Source organism: Sipha flava, unplaced genomic scaffold, assembly GCF_003268045.1.
Source record: "Sipha flava isolate LNK unplaced genomic scaffold, YSA_version1 69_pilon_pilon, whole genome shotgun sequence".
NCBI classification, from domain to species: Eukaryota; Metazoa; Arthropoda; class Insecta; order Hemiptera; family Aphididae; genus Sipha; species Sipha flava.
The window spans coordinates 1289501-1310492 of NW_020273609.1; the positions used below are offsets into that span (position 1 = coordinate 1289501).

Here is a 20992-nt window from a genome sequence, read left to right on the forward strand (position 1 = left end):
AATAATTAAAAACAAATAAAATAAAACATCAGAAAATTATTTTTTTCATATGTTAAAAAATTATGCATACATAGTTGAAAAAGTGTAAAGAATAATATTGTTTAATCATTAGCAAGAAAAACTTAATTGGTTATTGAGTTACACGCAGATAATACTGAAATGCTGCACACTGGAAACGATTCTAGGCATTATCGAGTAAAAATGCTTTTTATACTAGAAGTATGAAACAAGTTATCTTATGATATAGCCTGTGGCGTATTTATTAAGAAATTCCAAAATCACAAACTCCCCCACCACCAGAAGATAAAAGGTTCCAAAATCATAAAATGACTTGCTACGAAAAGAATGAGAACATTAATTTATATTTTACTTGGGAGTACAATGCGTATAAAAAAAATGTAAAACTATGTCAACACAGACTTACTTGAAATTTTATAATTTAAAAATCCATGTACCATGTCAATCTGTAGTCATAAAAATTATAATCAAACAATTTAAATTACCTACATGACCTAGGCTGGAATTGACCAATATCATTTTTCTTTTGTGCAAGGTAATACAAAGTTTTAATCGATTTTGATCACCAATTTGATTATTGTTACAACTTAAAAATTGTTGTATTTCTAAATTTGTCACTTGTAAATATTCGACGTTTTATAATATAAATTATTGTACTTGTAAACCTTATTGTCACATCATAGATAAGTCTTATGAACAACAAATTAAAAACACTATTTGAATATAAAAACTTTTGTACAGGTGCATCAGAAATATAACAAGTTCCCCAAATAAACATTTGAGTCGGTAAGAAATTAGATAAAAACAAATAACATAATTACTTCAGTTTCAATACCTGACAGTTAAGAAATTAATTAAAAAATTGCCACTTAATGAAATTTTTAATTTTTTTTTTTTGGTTATAATTAATCTACATTTAAAGACCAGGCTATAATAAAAATAATGAAAAAATATAAAAAAATTAAAACAATATCAATTAAATAAGTCATAGAAAATTAGAATGAGGATTAAATATATACCAATGCATATAAGTACAAATAATTTACATATACATAGAAAGAATAATTAAAATTTTTTATCTCATAAAGCTATATTATTCAATTATTATAATTCAAAATAAAAAAGCAGTAATTTTTTAGTATTGGGGCAAGTATCTCTATTCATTATGGAATGAATAAGCATAAAATATTTTTAAAAAATTATGGATACAGAATTTATGTATTAGATAAAAAATAACAAAAATTGAGTTTTAAAGCTACATTTTTAAAATAAGTCTAATTTTCATCAACTTCTTGTTCTTGTTCTTCGTCAAATTCATTTTCCTCATCAGCAGTAGCTTCTTGGTACTGTTGATATTCAGATACTAAATCGTTCATGTTAGATTCAGCTTCAGTGAATTCCATCTCATCCATACCTTCACCAGTGTACCAATGTAAGAAAGCCTTACGTCTGAACATAGCAGTGAACTGTTCGCCTATCCTCTTGAATAATTCTTGGATAGCTGTAGAATTACCAATGAAAGTGGCAGACATTTTCAAACCTCTTGGTGGAATATCACAGACTGCAGTTTTCACATTGTTAGGGATCCATTCAACAAAGTAGCTCGAGTTCTTGTTTTGGATGTTCAACATTTGTTCATCAACTTCTCTCATAGACATACGTCCACGGAATACAGCTGCTACGGTAAGATAACGTCCATGTCGTGGGTCGCATGCAGCCATCATATTTTTGGCATCAAACATTTGTTGAGTAAGTTCAGGTACAGACAAAGCTCTGTATTGTTGGCTTCCACGGGATGTAAGAGGGGCAAAACCAGTCATAAAGAAATGTAACCTGGGGAAAGGAACCATGTTGACAGCGAGTTTACGGAGATCAGCATTCAATTGACCAGGGAACCTGAGACAAGTGGTTACACCAGACATGGTCAAAGATACCAAGTGGTTTAAGTCACCGTATGTTGGTGTTGTGAGTTTCAGTGTACGGAAGCAAATATCATATAAAGCTTCGTTATCTATACAATAGGTTTCATCAGTATTTTCAACCAATTGGTGAATTGAGAGGGTGGCATTGTAGGGTTCTACAACAGTGTCTGAAACTTTGGGAGAAGGCACAACAGAGTATGTGTTCATTATTCTATCAGGATATTCTTCTCTGATTTTGGAGATCAACAAAGTTCCCATACCAGAACCAGTTCCACCTCCCAAAGAATGTGTCAATTGGAAACCTTGAAGGCAATCGCAGCCTTCAGCCTCTTTTCTGAAAAAGTATTATATTATTAACTACATTCACAGTATTTATCAATGTAAAGAATAGTTAAAAGAATTTAAATATGTTAATTGAGACATATAAGTATTATTTAGAAATTTAACGGATACAATTTAAAAAATAAATATGAAGCAGGAGTACATCTGATTTAAATATCAATGGAAAAAAGTTTTTTCCATTGAATTAATTTAAATTGTACGTATATATTTTATTTATTATTGAATAAATAAAGAATTAAGATCATAAAATCAATCAAATACAAAAAATACATACCGGACAACATCTAATACAGAGTCTACGAGTTCAGCACCCTCTGTGTAATGACCTTTAGCCCAATTGTTTCCAGCTCCAGACTGTCCAAAAACAAAGTTGTCAGGTCTGAAAATCTGTCCAAAAGGTCCAGATCTAACAGAGTCCATGGTACCAGGTTCCAAATCAACCAAAATAGCACGGGGTACATACTTTCCACCTAAAAAAATAATTTTTAATAATTTGAATATTTTTCTCAATTCCTTTTAGGTTTTTTTTTTCTTATATAATAGTTTTTAATGGCTCTTATTTATTTTATAAGATATAAAAAATATTACAATTAATTTTATAAAGAACTTAATCCACACTGGAACACACTCAAAAATACTATCATTCATCACAAAATTCTTAATCAATCATCCTTTTATCAAGGTGTCACTACTATCACAGTTCCTTATCTGCCACTAATTTTATGTACCACAAAACCAAAGTTATTATAAATTATCTAAGTTTCTCCAGTTAATGCAATTATTAACTCTATGGTCTTTAATTTTGTTGACCTTGAGCATTCATTAAATAATAATGTTTTTAAAAATGTTGATATACCACTTACCAATTACAATGGCATACTTAATAAAAATGACCTAAATTCAGAACTTTCAAAACTATGTTCTAAAAAAATCTTAACATAAAAATAAACCAAGTTTGTATAATGCAAAGACTGCTAAACTCGGTAATAAGTGTTTTAGCTAAAAGAACTATCCAATCAATTAGTACCTAAAAGATGTTTATTTTTCCAAAATTTTTACGACCAAAAGCCTAGAGACCTACTTTAGCAGCAATTCAAACTTGAAAAATTAAGTCTCAAAGAAAATATTTATCTAAATTTAGACAAACTATATATTTATCCTAATATTACATAATTAACCAAAATCCTTCAGTCATCTTAGAATAAATTAGTACATCAAAATGTCTTTCTAGTAAATCACTAAAATATTTAACAACCTACATACAATTAGTTATGTGAAAAATAAACCCTTTTGAAACTTTAATAATTAATATTCTTTATGTCTTAAAAAACAAAACATTAACTCCTTAATAATATTACTTATTTCTCTCATAATAAAAGCAAATAACTAAAAAATAGTTTTTCATCAAAAATCCTTTGTAATTTAAATTAATTAACAAAACACAAAATCCAATAATAAAATTATATTCTTAGATGTTAGTATAATTTGCTCTTTCTTTAAGTTTATTATATTATCATTAAACTTTTACTTTCTTACAAAACACATACAATTTATACACTGTTTAATAGGTTTAAAATAGAACAAGAAAATCATATATAAATGAAAAAAACAAGTAATTAAATAATTACTTATTTTCCGCTTTAAAAAATAAAATTTTATAAGATCAAAAAAAAAAAAATAAATAAATAATTTTATACTGTTTTTATAAATACCTGAGGCTTCATTGTAGTATACATTAATACGTTCCAGCTGAAGATCAGAGTCTCCATGGTACGCACCAGTTGGGTCAATACCGTGTTCATCAGAAATAATTTCCCAAAACTATAATTTTAAAAATAAAATTCTTTAAACTAAATGTGTTAATAAAATTACAAATAGTGTAGAATATTATTAATTATTCAAAAATTGAACGTTCTCAAAGCACAAAACGCTTAAAAATTTAGCTACTTATAAAATCATAGCCCTCATATAAAGTAGAAGGTGAAAATTTTTATAAAATTCTGTCAAAAAAGTAACATAATTAAATAAAAAAATCAAATAAGACTTCGAATCGAACAACTGAATGAAAATACCAAGCACTAACGCTGACCGAAATAACCGTTAGACTCGACATTTCAACATAATTAATGTAAACAAGTATATAACGGTTTTTTTTCGAGTTGATATATATAACCAAAGCATTCCCAAGTGTTCTCATAAGAGAGTTATCAAAACGAAGTGTCAAAAAAAACCAACAATTCTTATCGTGTAGTCTTCATGCAAACGGTAAAAAATTCTCACGCGGGACGTGACCCAGCCAACGCCCTTTGTTTACTGCGGCACCGTTTTGGCGGTTAATTTTGGGACGTTAACGAACCGGTTGGAAGCTTATCGATGAAAATCGCTTACCGAATGGCACCACCACCAGCGGCGTTGAAAAAACACTTGAAAACGTAACGGACGGAAAACCGCGTAGACTATTAAGAAATTCAAGACGAAAATTGAAAACGATAAAGACGTCGAACGGCGATCGGTTCCCGTGCGCCGCCATGTTGAGCGACAACGGCCAGTGTAGTAACGGAACACGACGGCGGAAAAGTACATTGATAATGGTATATTACCTTGGCTCCAATTTGGTTTCCGCACTGACCGGCTTGTACGTGTACGATTTCCCTCATGATTAAAATAAGTTATGTGAAAACTTTAAAAAATAAAAAATTTAAAAATCAATAAACGTGCAAACGACTGAACAAGAGTATGAACTCGAGAAAACTGCTCAGTTATGAGCGCGACGACCGTCTCGAACGATACAGAGAAATAAAATGGCTGCTGAACGGTTATATCGTTTGCGTCGGGTTGGCTCACTCACACACGTACATGAAAAAATTCAAGACACGGACAAGCCAGCGCAACCGCTCCGGTCGGCGAAATTTGAAAACACGCTACCACAGATTACAGACTACTGCTGTGATTTGTAGTCACGTACTGTTATCATTCGTTATCAAATTGGGAAATGGGAATAATTTCGAACACAAATTCTTAAATATCTGTCGATTCTCAGTAACTAATAAGTTCAAATTAAGGTGTATTAAGTACGTACCTTAATTCTTATTTCGTGATTATGAATAATGATCATCAACAAGCGTTGGAAGTAATTTTACATATGGCAGCTGTTATTTCTAGAAGTAACCGGTATGGATATATTCGGAAGAAAATCATTTTTCAATGAATTCTAATGGACGATTATACTAATATTGTACCAAACTTAATGTAACTTAGTCGTCTTATTACCTACATAATTAAATTAATGATTGGTACATGCGTTGTTACTGCTGTTGATGTGTCATTTTCCACGAGTAATAAAAATTTAATATTCTTTTCAATATTTGGCTATTTTATTACATATGGTTACAGTGGCGATAATACGTGATGTTCAAGAGAGGGGCAAAAAAAAGTTAATTAATTTCTAACCCATAAAATTGATATATGTTTATATATTAATATTAATACAGTTTAACATTTATTAAAAAAAAAGATATAAATGTATTGACTTATAAAATTTATCCTATAATAAATATAAAAATTTGCAAATAGGTATTGTTGGGCCGACGATATTCTAAATTTAAAAAAACTAAATCCCAAGAAGGGGCGATCCACCTATCCCCCCCCAATTAGTACCACCACTGTATGGTAATCCACTGTTATGGTTCGTGAGGTTCACTTAAGGTGGTGTACAAATAATTTGTGAGATACTTATGTAGGCAGATAAATAATATTAATTTTGTTTTGGATATAAGTACATAAATCGTACTTATTAACATTGCTTTTTTTTTAAGCTCTTCGACACCGTAAAATAAAAATGATTTAGAAAAAAGTAACTAATGTATAATACATAAACTGAAATCCTTGTGATTTACAGATCGATACTAATAAATCCGGTGCACATTGTTTGTGCTCCAAACGACTATGTACTCCAACCGACGTGCCTACTCATGTAACTATTTTTCGTTCGGCCGCCCGGATCACAACGAATGTGTTCCGCTAATTAACACACTTCTCAACATAAAAATCTGTAACATTTTATTTTTAATAAATATTTTTGTTAATTATAGACTATGTTCATAATAACCAATTATAATTTACTACAGGAATCTAATCTAATAATTTTTATATAATTTTTCTTTTTTTTTTTTGTGATTCATGTGCACAATAGCACGAGCCGCCACTAACAAATACCTACTATGTATAGGTATCTTAGCCGAACAAGTGTAATTAAAGGGAACCTAGAATCTACTGATAATGCAATTTTGGATTAGCAAACTACAAATATTTTTTCATATAAATTTAAAGAACTATGACAAAAGTTCAATTGAATATTATATTTATAACCGTTAATATTTTATTGTAACAGAACTACTATTTTTATAATAAAGCTTTATTATCGTAACTGATATGGCGGTATTATTGTAAAAACTTCTATTACATAACTGGATCTCTAGGCTCAATTGTTAGTTACCTACTTCCACATTGGTTGTGCTTTACATAGGTAAATTACAATTTTATACTGACAAATATTTTGAAGAGTATTAGTTGTTGACTAATACAATATATATAGTAATAGCCTTAGTTATAACTCAATAGCCAAAGCATATTTTTTGATGTTTATGTAAAATATGTAATAAGCACTTGAAATGTGTTTTTATTTACAAGAGTAGGTAATGAGTGTCAATAAATCATGCATTTAATAAGCAATAATTAAGATTATCCATATAGATTAATATTATAATGCACATGTACATTGAAATATTTAATGGTTCCTAACTCTTATTTATATTAAAAGATGAAACAGAAATTGTTAGTAATTGACAAATTAACATACTATATACTTAATAATTACTAATATAATTTCTACACTATATGATTATAAATAAGACATTTCTAATACTTTTCAAGGTAATTATTAAATTGTAGTTTCCTTTTTGTTTGAGGTTATTGTTATTAAAAAACCTTAAATAACAAAATTCTCTCAATACAACACATCAATACTTCATAAGATTTATAAAATAACCAAATTTTATCAAAAATTATGTTTTTCAAGTTAACAATAAAGTAAAGTATTCATGTTAAGAAGCATTAAAAAATTCAATGCATTACAGGAAAAACATAAATCTCATTATCAATTGAAATCCACTAAAAACATAAGAATTAGGAATAAAATTATATCAATAAATTAAATACAAAGTTTTCATGTGCTCTGAAAGAATAATTTCAATGTTTAATCTTATAAAGCTATATTGTTCAATTAAAATAATTTAAAATAAAAAAGCAGTGTTTTTTAGTACAAGGGAAATGTATCACAATGGAATGAATAAGCATTAAGTATAAAAAAAATTGAAGGATTAATATACAGAATTTTTGTTTTAAATAAAAAGTAACAAAAATTAAATTATAAAGCTATTTTTTTAAAAAATAAGTCTAGTTTTCATCAACTTCTTGTTCTTGTTCTTCGTCAAATTCAGCTTCCTCATCAGCAGTAGCTTCTTGGTATTGCTGATATTCAGACACTAAATCGTTCATGTTAGATTCAGCTTCAGTGAATTCCATCTCATCCATACCTTCACCAGTGTACCAATGTAAGAAAGCCTTACGTCTGAACATAGCAGTGAACTGTTCGCTGATCCTCTTGAATAATTCTTGTATGGCTGTAGAATTACCAATGAAAGTGGCAGACATTTTCAAACCTCTTGGTGGGATATCACAAACTGCAGTTTTCACATTGTTAGGGATCCATTCAACGAAGTAGCTCGAATTCTTGTTTTGGATGTTCAACATTTGTTCATCAACTTCCTTCATAGACATACGTCCACGGAAAACAGCTGCTACTGTAAGATAACGTCCATGTCGTGGGTCGCATGCAGCCATCATATTTTTGGCATCAAACATTTGTTGGGTAAGTTCAGGTACGGTCAAAGCTCTATATTGTTGGCTTCCACGGGATGTAAGAGGGGCAAAACCAGGCATAAAGAAATGTAACCTGGGGAAAGGAACCATGTTGACAGCGAGTTTACGGAGATCAGCATTCAATTGACCAGGGAACCTGAGACAAGTGGTTACACCAGACATGGTCAAAGATACCAAGTGGTTTAAGTCACCGTATGTTGGTGTTGTGAGTTTTAGTGTACGGAAGCAAATATCATATAAAGCTTCGTTATCTATACAATAGGTTTCATCAGTATTTTCAACCAATTGGTGAACTGAGAGGGTGGCATTGTAGGGTTCTACAACAGTGTCTGAAACTTTGGGAGAAGGTACAACGGAATATGTGTTCATTATTCTATCAGGATATTCTTCTCTGATTTTGGAGATCAACAAGGTTCCCATACCAGAACCAGTTCCACCTCCCAAAGAATGTGTCAATTGAAAACCTTGAAGGCAATCACAACTCTCAGCCTCTTTCCTGCAAAAAATATGAATCATTAATAAAATTTAATAACAAATCATTAAGTTTTAATAGGGTATCTAGATTAAGAGTATGAGAGTTTAAAAAGTTTTTAATAAAATTAAGGAACAATGTAGATATTAAAATTAAATTATATACTTATATAGAACTTATGTAAAAATTATAAAATTGGAATTTATAAAAAGAACCAATAATTGAATTAGTGATTAATCAAAAATTAATATAATTTATATAAATAGTACACACCTAACAACATCTAAGACGGAGTCTACGAGTTCAGCACCCTCTGTGTAATGACCTTTAGCCCAATTGTTTCCAGCTCCAGACTGTCCAAAAACAAAGTTGTCAGGTCTGAAAATCTGTCCAAAAGGACCAGATCTAACAGAGTCCATGGTACCAGGTTCCAAGTCAACCAAAATAGCACGGGGTACATACTTTCCACCTAAAAAAATTATATATATTTTTACATTTTACTTTGAAATGTAAGAGTGAATAAGTAAAAATTTACTTTAGTTCAATTTAATAATTACCTGAGGCTTCATTGTAGTATACATTGATCCGTTCCAACTGGAGATCTGAGTCTCCGTGGTACGCACCAGTTGGGTCGATGCCATGTTCATCAGAAATGATTTCCCAAAACTAGAATTTTAAAAAAATTGTTGATAATCAAATAATTGAACTTAAATATAATAATTAAAATGCTGTTCTTATTCATATAAATAATGTCCAACAGTAGGTAATCTCACAATAAATGTAATAAATATTTAAAGAACATTAAGATCCTAAATAGGTCTTAAATTATATTTAATTCAATTTAATTGGACACCTAATTATTAAACCATTAAAAAATGTATCTATAAATAATTGTTGAATCGTTAGAAGTACTTCAAAAAAAATCAAAATGTTTAAATATCATCTAATTGTGATCAAAATGAAAAATCTTTTATTACAATTCAAGTACTAACATAATAATTATGTTACGGTTGACTAATGATGCATATGATTCAGATTTAAGTTAAACCAAAAATAATGAACCTTCAATGTGAAAATGTTTCATTACAATTTAGTTTAGTACTTATAAAATCATAACCTTCAACATACAAGAATGTAAGATGAATGAATAAACATAAATTTTTAAAAAATGATGATACTCAAAATAAACATTTATAGGGAAATTGGATAAAAATACCTTCGTCAACGTTGGTAAAAATAACCGTTAAGACACGACTATTTTAAATAATTAATTCAAGTATAACGGTTTTACTCTAATGAACAATTAGAACTTTTATATTCAACTTTAAAGTTTTCTTTTGAAAATAGTATAAAACAACCCAGCATTTAAAATTGTGTAGTTTTCACACGAATAATGAAAAATATCGCACATTAGTGGTTACTTGTTTTGTTTACAACAATATTTTGGCGGTTAATCTGCTTATCTCGGACGCTTTCGAGCCGGTTGGGTTGGGATAATCGTTGGAGATTGCAAAGCTAGCATAACGGTCGGTAACTCTGTTAGCGAAGAATAAAATTATCGACAATTTAATGGACGGACAGCTGGGTAAGTTATAAACCATAAAGTACTTCACGATGAAATCGAAAACCATAAATTTGTTAAGCAGCGACTAATTCATGCAAGCCGGTGCAATGGTAAGCTTTTAGGAAAAAAATAATTACCTTAGCTCCGATCTGGTTTCCGCATTGACCGGCTTGGATATGGACGATTTCCCTCATGATTGGAACGGGTGAAGTGAAAATTTGTCGATAAAAATTTGAAAATTAACTGTGTACAAAGAGCGTGATAATCGGAACGACTTCAAGCCCAACGACAGACTCAAACAATACAGAGAAATAAAATGGCTGCGACACTGGTTTTGTTGGTTTTGCGGCGTTGGCGACTCACCAGGAACCGCTCCAATCGACGCCCTTGCCGCTGTCCGATTGGCCGGTCACTACAGTGGTACCAACGCAAATGTTGTGAAATAACGATTTTTCTGATTATTTCCGTTGGTTTCTTGCCCCCCTACCCGTCGTGTCACCCTTCATTCCTTTTTTGAATTTGAATAACACAATCGTTAATCGCGTGCCATTCGTCGTTTTGGGCGTCGGCTAATGTACCACCGCCGCCGCCGTTGCGCGCAGTGCGCACGCCACCGCATCCGTTGCTACGATTCTTTACGACTCTACGTCCGCCGCCGCCTCCTGCTGTCCTGTTCGGCGTTCCATCCTTTAACGGACAGAAAATCCGATAACGTATTTTGGATGAAAAAAAAACCACTTTTGGCGTTCGAGCACGACGTGTTCGCTCCCACCGGCTATCTTTTTCAAACCACGCAAACGACGGATTTTCTCGATTCTGAATAATTACCATCTGACTTGTGACTCATTCTGCTTACACCTTTATGGAATTCAACGTTTCCAACCGAAATCGCTGTTCTTTGTCCTTTTGGCGTACTCACATCGGTACCCATTAGAAACTAAAAATTAAAACTTTAGCAGTTTGTCAATACACATGCATGTATATTAGATATATGCGTGATACGTGTAATGCGTTAAAATGCAACTATGCAATTATTATACTAAAGTACTTTTGCGAATAAATTAATTAAAAGAATAAATATTTTAGATAATATAGTGATGAATGCAACATTGAATAACAAAAGCATCAAGTAATAAGCAGCTATTTTACCTGGAAATAATGACGAATAACCTGTATCGTATACCTTTTTCGGTCAAACCATATACCTACTTACACCTACGTAACTGGCTGGTGATGTAATAGTTATTTCGTGCACAAATCGTAAATGCATAAAATTGTGACTTGACATTTTTCATCACTCAAACATGCATAATGAAATGTGTCAAATAGTAAAATAATTGTGTAATTATAGGGGAGAGCAGGGACTAAAATTATGTGCAGTACAACACACTTCGTATAATACGAAATGCTAAGTGTGTAGTACGAAATTAAATAGAGTGTTGTTGTTCTATTCTCTATGTTATGATATTTATTTTTAATTTCAATTATTTTTATTAGATTATCTTACATATTTTTAAAATTCCAAGATGTATCATCAGCAATCTCCTTATTTGTAAATTATTTCTACAATTGAAATTAAAATAATCAAATATTCAATTGCATGTGTATGCAGAGTGATTATATTCACATAAATCTTAAGACAAGTGATTATATATATGTTAAAGTGTGTATCCTTACCGGTTTGAACAACAGTTCAATCTTTAAATAAGTATATTATAATTGTTCGATAGCGTTAGTATTGGATACATAAGTATATGTATGTAATATATATAAATTATGTGATATGTACCTGATATGAAATGTCTGTATCAAAATGTTGTGGAAGGTAATTTACCACAAAATGATAGGCTGACATTTAAAAATTAGTTGTTAAAATAAAATAATAAATAAACAGTTGAAAGGAAACAAATATTTTATACCTAACATATTTATACTTAATATAAACAATTTTATTTTTACTTAGAAATTAAAGTGATTTCATACCTCAAATAATATTACATTCTCATTTTATTAATCAATATTGTATGAAATTTTTATCAAACATTAAAAAATATTCCTCGTGTACATCGCTGCCCACAAGACTGCTTTTATAGTCAGTGCACTGAAATATCCAAATTTATTCTTTAAACGTCTAAACATGTGTACATATAAATTTATATAAATTTATTTAATACAACATAACGATGTTATTCAAATGTGCTATGTAATTGATATAACTGGAACTCATTTTTGAAGTTTTTATATTGATATACTTCAAGGTCAAGTAGTACTGAAGATTCGTTCTATTTTTTATCATGTAATTTTATGAATGAACCATAAAACATAATATATACGTAGGTTTATATTATTTATTTGTTGTATTATTTTTTTTTTTGTGTGTGAGAGTAGATATTCAATGTTAAATAATTAAAGCTATTTATCAAATATATAAGTAACCACAGTATATAATTTATATATTGTAATGTGCTCTGCATAACATTTTAATAGACTTGTGTATAATTTTATTATAATGTACATGATATTACTTATTCAAAATAAAAAAAAAATAGTCTAATAAAGTAAAGTTATATAGTAGACAAAAATCAAATTATTAAAATTATTAAAATTATTAAACATTTTAAGTAGACAGTAATATTAACAACGACGCTTATTTCCACGCAACTCAGTAGTAACGAACTAATAAATAGGGGTGGATCTCCAGGCCTGCAAGTTTTAAGTAAACATAAAATCGAAATAGAGGTCTTTTTTAATCAAAATAATATTACACGCATGCATTTTTTTTATAATAATGTGTATTTGTTCCACGAGGGTGATTACTAGTTATATGTTAGAATAGCAATCACCCGTTTATAATAATTTCAACGCCACTAAGGTCATTCAAAATGTAATAATAAAAATAATAATAATAATATCATTCTTTACAAGAAATTGCGTATGATATGTACTAAACTTATTTTATTATCTTTAACACCAACAAAAATAAAATAATTATAAATTATGCTCACCTAGTCGCGGTGTTGGTTTGTTATGCATAATTTATCAAAATTAAAATCTTCCATCAACACCGTTAAACCACGCCTAAATGTATACGTCATATAACTATCTATGTCTGTAATGAGCTGATTGTAGTTTCTACTAACGGAAGTACCTACCTATAGGTTTAAGTACTCGAAAAATAAATTTTCCATCCTTGCAATGTATACATTGTTAGATAGATATTATTTTACCTGTATTAGTACCTATAGTGTTGGCTTGGCTGGTTTTTTTTTTTTGTAATAGCCAAGCCAACACTACATAAATAAAAACTGCAATTATGATGAACCGTGGTCTTTTGATAATTATATATGATAAAATATATATATATATATATATCATATATGATAAAAATAAGATGCAATTTGAATTAGTCTTGTATACATTCATTATTAATTTCTATTGAAATAGAAAAATGCTTCCACGGTCAATTCTGATGTTCAAGGTCATGTTTCAATTTTGAAGCATGTTAATATAATAAATTAATATAGATTATCATTTATATTCTATAATATAATATTTTACATCTGTATATGTGTAGTTCAAAAAAGATATTATTTAAATTTAAAAAATATTACGAATAATTATATCATACTATATCGAATAAATATACATTATTATAAAATCATTGATAATTTTAATTATTAAATTATGTTAAAATAACGGTTAAAATTTAAATTGCCTATTATTATAACTTAAATTTTGTTTTATATATATTAATTATTATGTTATTTATATGTATACTAGCCGATTACAAAGATTACCGATTATAATTTTTTTTTGTTCTGGCTGGTGAGTGGTGGTTATAAATAATATGCCTTACATTTTGTATAAATATTATAGTGATGCCAACGTTTATTTGCTTTTTAAATCAATGAACAATATAAGTATATAAATTAATATTTTATCTATTATCAATGACCGATCTATTTCAATATGTCAACGCGTTTATATAAATATACATATTATACCCAATTATTGCTTCCCAATCAATATACTTAGATATAGTTATATTTTCTATTTTGTAAATAGTTAAAAAATAATTAAAACTATAATGATTCTATATGCATTTTATTTTGTAATTAATTAAACACCCTAACAGTGAATTTCGAACAGTGAGTAAATACTTTTATTGAAAAAATATAAATGTTTATTATATTTTTAAAAAAAATGTGACTTTTAGAATTTTAAGATCTATTAAATTAGAAATTTTAATTATAACAAAATAAATGTTCTAAAAAGAAAATTTATTTTGTTAAATTAAAATTTCTATATAATAATACTTAAGTATTCGAGAGCGCGAAGTCTTAGATTTTGTATCTTTTTAGACAATTATAAATATATAATAGATACATTTTAATAATTAACTCTACACTAATGAATGACGACCTAATTAAAATTATTCATAAAAGAAGTCGAAACATCAAGGTCAAGAAATGCTAAGCTATATATTATACCTATACATCGAAGTTAGTAACATTTTTATAACAACAATTCTATTTCGCAAAAGCTGTTCAATATTTTATTCGTATATATATTATATATAATATCTTAAAGTTTATACAAATTTAATTTTTTGGTCGTTAGTAAGCTTGATACGTATACATACACACATAATTATTAATTTAATGCGGTATTGTTCTAAATTCTATTTCTGTTATTGTCCGTTTAGGCTAAGGAAGTCATGCGAAGCTATTACATTATGCTATTTTATTTTACGGAGGCGCTCCTTTTCCTCCAATAACGAATGACGGAAATTGAACAATTATTGTAACTCCAAGTAGGAGTTAAATCGCCGCCCACAATTTAAAATACATTAACTACTTGGATTGTCGTGGGTGAAGACCTTGGTAATTTAAAATTCTATATCATTAAATGATCTCAGACGACTCAAATATCTCTCTAAGTTCAATGCAAAACTACCATTTAATATAACAATTTAATAGTGAAAATCTATAATACTATATTATATAAGTATTATATAAGAATAAGTACAATAAGAAATATTTATAAAATAATAAAAGAAAGAATGAATAGTAAGTACAACTTTATAAATTTTAGATCAAACATTTTTTTAAATACCAACTTTGACTTAACAAAGTACCAAATGTAAAAGGTTTCTATTCCGTATTTCAAAAAGTGAAGCGGGTTACAAAAACTCTTCGAGGATTAAGTATTAGTATAATAGAATAATATATGACTAAATTATGCAAACTATTCTGAGAATAACATAAAATAATATACATTCTAAAAAACATAAGTCGAAATTTAATAAGTACCTACATAGTACTTACAAACATTTTCAGATATTTATTAGATAGCTGAAATAAAAACTAACATAATTGCTACTAATTTTTAAATGTCGAAAATATCGAATAATATTAACATAAACGTCAGTCATATGCATAGGGTATTAAGTAAAATATTATCAATGGTTGATCTGCATGCTATAGCCTTATATATAAAACTATATGACTTAAATCGATTACCGACTGCTTCGATATATATATATATATATACCATATATCATTAGTATGATTGAATAATCAATCTTACTTAAATGTTCTTTAATTTCTTTTAGTTTATAACTAAAAGCTAAAATTAAAAAAAATACTTAAATTTTTTAGTTAAATTGTAATTAAAAATAGTTTCCAACATTTTTTTAAATTTTACATAACAATTAAAGAATCATATTAGTAACACCTATTGATTATTTTTTCGATATTTAAATGTTAACTGTGTAGGTGGAGTATATAATACCGAATTTTAATGTATCTACGTTTTAAAAAATTATTTAACTATCGACAAATTAGTAGTAGTGGCTCAGTTGTGGTGCTTCAAGACATCAATCGATCTAATTTTATAAATCCATACAAATACTTAAGTATGGTTTATATAATTAAGAATTATGGTATAAAACAACTAAAATATCAAGTGAAATATGAGTAATAACTTATTTATAGTATATTTTCCAACTAATCTACAATAAATATATTCAATATTACATTAATTTGAAATAATTTTTGGTTTCATTATTGAATACCTATATTATATGTGGCTAACAATAAAATTATTGTCAATTTGGTATCTACTACTTAACTTTTATGAACTTCATCTTTCATGATTTATTTAACTTCAATAATATACGTCTATAATATATTATTACTTAAATACCTACAATAACTAAATTGTTCTTTTTCTACTATTTATGGGTACCTACAAAACACACGATAAAATTTAACCAAAAAGTGTATAAAATTTTCGTAATAATTATAATATTCTATCAATTTATATAATAATATAATTATTAATCAAATTTTGTATAGACGATACATCATTCTTATTATATCATTATAGATCACGAAACATCTATTCTTTAAAATTTTAATTTTCAGTCTCCTTGTACATTATTATATACCTACATACTTTTCGATCACTTTTTATTATGATGATTATAATGAAAGCTAAGCACATGATTTTGATATCGATGAATCCGTTAAGTTATGGATAATTAGAAAATATATTAATCCATTTTTCTCCATGAAGTTTTTCTCTCATAGATATTTTTGTGACAACACCTAAACCTTGGGAATTTTTTTTTGTATTCTAGGCATAGTGATTTATTTGTTTGCTTAGAATACAAAAAAAAAAAAAATTTGAACACTAATTTATTTGTTTCCATTATTTTCATGTTGATACAAACCACAATATAAAAATAGAATAGCATAATATATGTGTACATTGGGACTTAACGTCTTGAAATTAGCCATACGCCTGTAATAAAACACGAAAGTAGAATACATTTTAACATAACACTTTTCATAAACATTTTTAAACGCAAGTATTTTTAAAAATTATAAACATAACCTATTTTGTCACTACGCTATTCGCACGTAATGGTACGTAAATATTTTTTTTTATGTGCAGTGTAACCGTGTTGGTTTTTATAATATATACAAATCTAATAGAAAAATAACTAATAGAATTACTTAATCAAACTAGTCGGATTTCAATGAATTGGAAGACAGCGATAACGGAAACATAGACGAAATCGACTAAATACTAACTGGGTTTGATAATCAAGAGAATTTTGTTTTATCCAATTGGATAAAAGAGTACATTTCAGAGGATACTGTTGAAAAACAAAGTGGTAATGTTTCCTCTGATAGCACTTCGAAATATTTTACTATACAAATAATTCAAATTAAATGATTGCAGAAACCATTTACCCCACCTTCATTCAATTTGGATTACACTAATTTATATGCAATTTAACGGTTCATACCAACAACTTCGTCAGAAATTAGAGACTTTGTTGCAACTCATATAGTTATGGGTACTTTCAAGTTTCCTAGAGTACGTATGTATTGAGAAAAAAAACTTCTATAAATTCAGTTGTTCACACTATGTTGAGAAATCGATTTTTTAGTCTTCGTACATATTTCCACGTTGTAAATAATATAGACGTTCCAGAAGACAATAAAAATAATTTTTTAAAATTCGATTTCTTTATGAAATTATTATAAAAAGAAGCTGGGAAATTCCTATGGAAAGGTACTTGTCAGTCGATGAACAGGTTATTTCATTTAAAGGATGTATGTCAGTAAAGTTGTATAAAATCCAATTCTTGGGGGATAAAAACGTATATATTATTCGGTCATAGTGGCTTAGTTCATAATTTTATCTTATACCAACGAAATATAATTGAAGTTGATAAAAATTTTAAAAAAATGTTTGGTTTAGGCTGCGTCGTGGTTTTAGTTTAACGAAACATCTTGATCCAAACTGCCATTATCTTACAATGGACAATTATTTTACGTCTTTCAATTTATAAATACTTTGCAAAAAAAAAAAAAACAAATTTTCGCGATTGATACAATACCTACGAATCGATTTTCCAATTCACCATTTTTATTAGATAGAGAAATGAAAAAAATGGGAAAAGGTACAAAATTTTAAATAAGTTCAGACGTTTCTGACATTAATTTAGGACTTGTCAAATGGTACAACAATAAGCCCATCAATTTGTGTTCAAATTTTGTGATTTCAAGTAAAGTAGATACTATAAAAATATGGGACAGAATTAACAGGAAATATGTCTACATCAAGCGATCTGAAATAGTAAGTCATTATAATAATATTTGTGGGATATAGATAAACAATGATCAGTTCATAAATTTTTCCTGATGCTTCATAAAATCAAAAAAATGGACATTCGGAATAGTAAGTCACGCATTCATAATGACGCGAGTAATTTGTGGTTGGGATACGTTAATTTGTATTATATTTTCATTATAAACTGAATTAAATAAATGCCATTAAAATAAATATTAAATAAAATCCATCCTTATTTTAGGTATAAGCACGTAAGTATTTACTACTTTTATACAACATTGCAAATATGAATATTTAAATTTTTATTTTTTTTAATACTTTTTTTTGAAACAATCAAAAAGTTACGTACATTTTATAAATTAACATAAAATATAACCTCTATCAGACTTAAAATAACTTAAGTAATAATATAGTATTATTAAGTAATAACTAGGGGCGTAGCTACCGCTGTATCTGCCGTATCAATTATACGGGGCCCCCGGGCTATGGGGGGCCCTACGTGCGTAAGCAAAAATTAATAAAAATTTCCAAATTTTTTTTTATTTCAGAAATGACAAAAGTCAAAAAAAGCAATTTCTTTTTTTCCCGCGTAAAGCGTGCGTTAAAAAGTTGGTAACATCCTACATCGGTTATCGCGGGCTGTGGGATTTCCTTGTTTAAGTAATTAACTTCAACGGGGGAATCTCACAATATTTGATGTACATACGATACGATGATAAATCACGGGGAGCAGTGTTTATTGACGCGTTTTATTTAATTGTACATTACATTGTAATACAATACAAACAATTGTTCTTCTGGTTTAGTAGTATTAGTAGCAATTTGTAAAACTATGAGTGAAAGGAAAAGAGATTATTATCTCAGTTAATCTTTATGACCAATTAAAGGCTCTAAAAACATGCTTAAAATCTGAAATTTAAAAAATTAATTTTAATAAGGAACTCATTGAATTATTGCTGATAAAATTCAATAATCTTGCAACCAGTTTTCCGGAGGTAATAACAGCATGCTTTTTATTCTTGACCCTTTCAGTTACAACCGCAAATACTGAAAGAAGATTTTCAAAATCGAAACTGCTAAAAAATTACCTAAGAACTTCGATGGGACATGAACACCTGTCAGATCTGTCACTATTGTCCATATAGGCAGAAACTTTAGAAAAACTAAAGTCATCATCAGCTATAAATGATTTAATAAATCAGTTTGCCGAAAAAAAGGCAAGGAGAGTGTATATTTAATTTAAATTGTTTGTAAACATGTTGAGAAAAGTGACAGATAGATAATTATAATGAATAAATATTTCTTTTAATTTTATGCAAACCTTTTTTTTTTCTTTTATGAGAAATCTTTACCCTTTCTAAGGGCCTCCAAACAAATTTTTATACGGGGCCCCGCCAAGGCACGCTAGGCCACTAGTAATAACTTAAGTACAATTGTAAATGTAATAAAAATAAATTATAAACATAACTTGAACATTTTAATTAAAACAATCCATATTTATAACAAAATATAAGAAATAATAATTTATTACAAAAAGTTTAGATGCATAACCAGTAACCACTATATTAATTTACTCAAGTAAACTAATTACAATCTAATAATATTACTAGAAATCGAACTGCAGGTTTTTAGATTAAGAAATCTCAGCATATGGATAAAAAACCTCGGCCTACATTATCATTTTTCGAATATTGCATTCTGAATCAACAGTCGTAATTTTATTGAGAATTGATGACTAAGAAGTAATTTGTTTTATATATCTATATATGTGTATAAAGTAGATATAATTATATAATATCCATTATCCTTTGACAATTAATCTGTACAAATATACTTATAGGTTAGCAGCGTATAGGCACTGATAAACGTTGAACCATATAAATAGAAAATGTTATTGATGTGTATTGGTAAAAAATAGTATGACGTCATAAGCTAACATTAAATCATTTCGAATATTGTTAGATGCAGAACGAATGACCATCTGTAGGATAATATATTTTTTGTAATGGTCTCATTTGGTTTTAGTACACCTCAAGAATGTAATATAATCTTTATTCTCACAAAAACCAAAATTACCTACGTTTATGAAATTAAACGATAAAACCATGATTTCTTTACCAAGAGAAAACTATTTAGAAGCATATATTTTTGAATACTTGATTATAAGCTATAACATTATAATTTATAATTATATCTACAATTATCATCAAATATTATGAGAATAACATATAACTTATGTAATTGATACCTTTTTTAAATTTAAGAAAATGTATAACAATCTCATAAAAAAAAAAAAAAAATTATTACTCAAGTCATCACGATTAATATAATATACGTAAGTAGGTCATAAGTTCAAGAAACGAACCAAGTTTTAATTAAAAGTTTATAAGTATAGGTATAGCTATAAAAATATGTTTTATGACTATGTAAAATGTAGACAGTAGAGTGCAAGGTTCTTAAAATGAAAGAAACGTCTTGTAAAATAATCCATTATTTTATTATTACGTATTTTCTTCGAATTTAAATGTTTTTTAAATTCATTTTTTGATTTTAAACCTTGTAATAATGCAATTTTTAAGTAAATAT

The 20992-nt window shown here is 28.2% G+C and overlaps 2 protein-coding genes and 1 long non-coding RNA gene across 3 annotated transcripts; 1 reads left to right on the top strand and 2 right to left on the bottom strand.

Annotated features, from left to right (window-relative positions):
- Nucleotides 1-1217: 1217 nt before the first annotated feature.
- On the bottom strand, nucleotides 1218-5073 carry LOC112692008 (tubulin beta-1 chain-like). The gene is made up of 4 exons (XM_025566511.1): nucleotides 4883-5073; nucleotides 3995-4103; nucleotides 2557-2752; nucleotides 1218-2274 (listed from the first exon to the last, which is right to left on the bottom strand). The coding sequence occupies exons 1-4, from the start codon at nucleotides 4937-4939 to the stop codon at nucleotides 1293-1295; spliced, it is 1344 nt and encodes a 447-aa protein (XP_025422296.1). The 5' UTR covers nucleotides 4940-5073; the 3' UTR covers nucleotides 1218-1292.
- Nucleotides 5074-5230: 157 nt separating this feature from the next.
- On the top strand, nucleotides 5231-7708 carry LOC112692009. The gene is made up of 2 exons (XR_003149370.1): nucleotides 5231-5453; nucleotides 6181-7708. It is a non-coding gene; the product is annotated as an uncharacterized LOC112692009 (long non-coding RNA).
- On the bottom strand, nucleotides 7536-10602 carry LOC112692007 (tubulin beta-1 chain). The gene is made up of 4 exons (XM_025566510.1): nucleotides 10396-10602; nucleotides 9252-9360; nucleotides 8968-9163; nucleotides 7536-8718 (listed from the first exon to the last, which is right to left on the bottom strand). Exons 1-4 carry the CDS (start codon nucleotides 10450-10452, stop codon nucleotides 7737-7739), a joined length of 1344 nt encoding a protein of 447 aa, XP_025422295.1. The 5' UTR covers nucleotides 10453-10602; the 3' UTR covers nucleotides 7536-7736.
- Nucleotides 10603-20992: the final 10390 nt, after the last annotated feature.

Coding starts and splice junctions, on each gene's coding strand:
- LOC112692008 (XM_025566511.1), bottom strand. CDS start 4,939: ATGAGGGAAATCGTACACGTACAAGCCGGTCAGTGCGGAAACCAAATT. Junction 2,753..3,994: donor ATACTACAATGAAGCCTCAG/GTATTTATAAAA, acceptor TTATTTTTTTAG/GTGGAAAGTATGTACCCCGT. Junction 2,275..2,556: donor TCTGTATTAGATGTTGTCCG/GTATGTATTTTT, acceptor ATACTTTTTCAG/AAAAGAGGCTGAAGGCTGCG.
- LOC112692007 (XM_025566510.1), bottom strand. CDS start 10,452: ATGAGGGAAATCGTCCATATCCAAGCCGGTCAATGCGGAAACCAGATC. Junction 9,361..10,395: donor GAAACCAGATCGGAGCTAAG/GTAATTATTTTT, acceptor TTAAAATTCTAG/TTTTGGGAAATCATTTCTGA. Junction 8,719..8,967: donor TCCGTCTTAGATGTTGTTAG/GTGTGTACTATT, acceptor TATTTTTTGCAG/GAAAGAGGCTGAGAGTTGTG.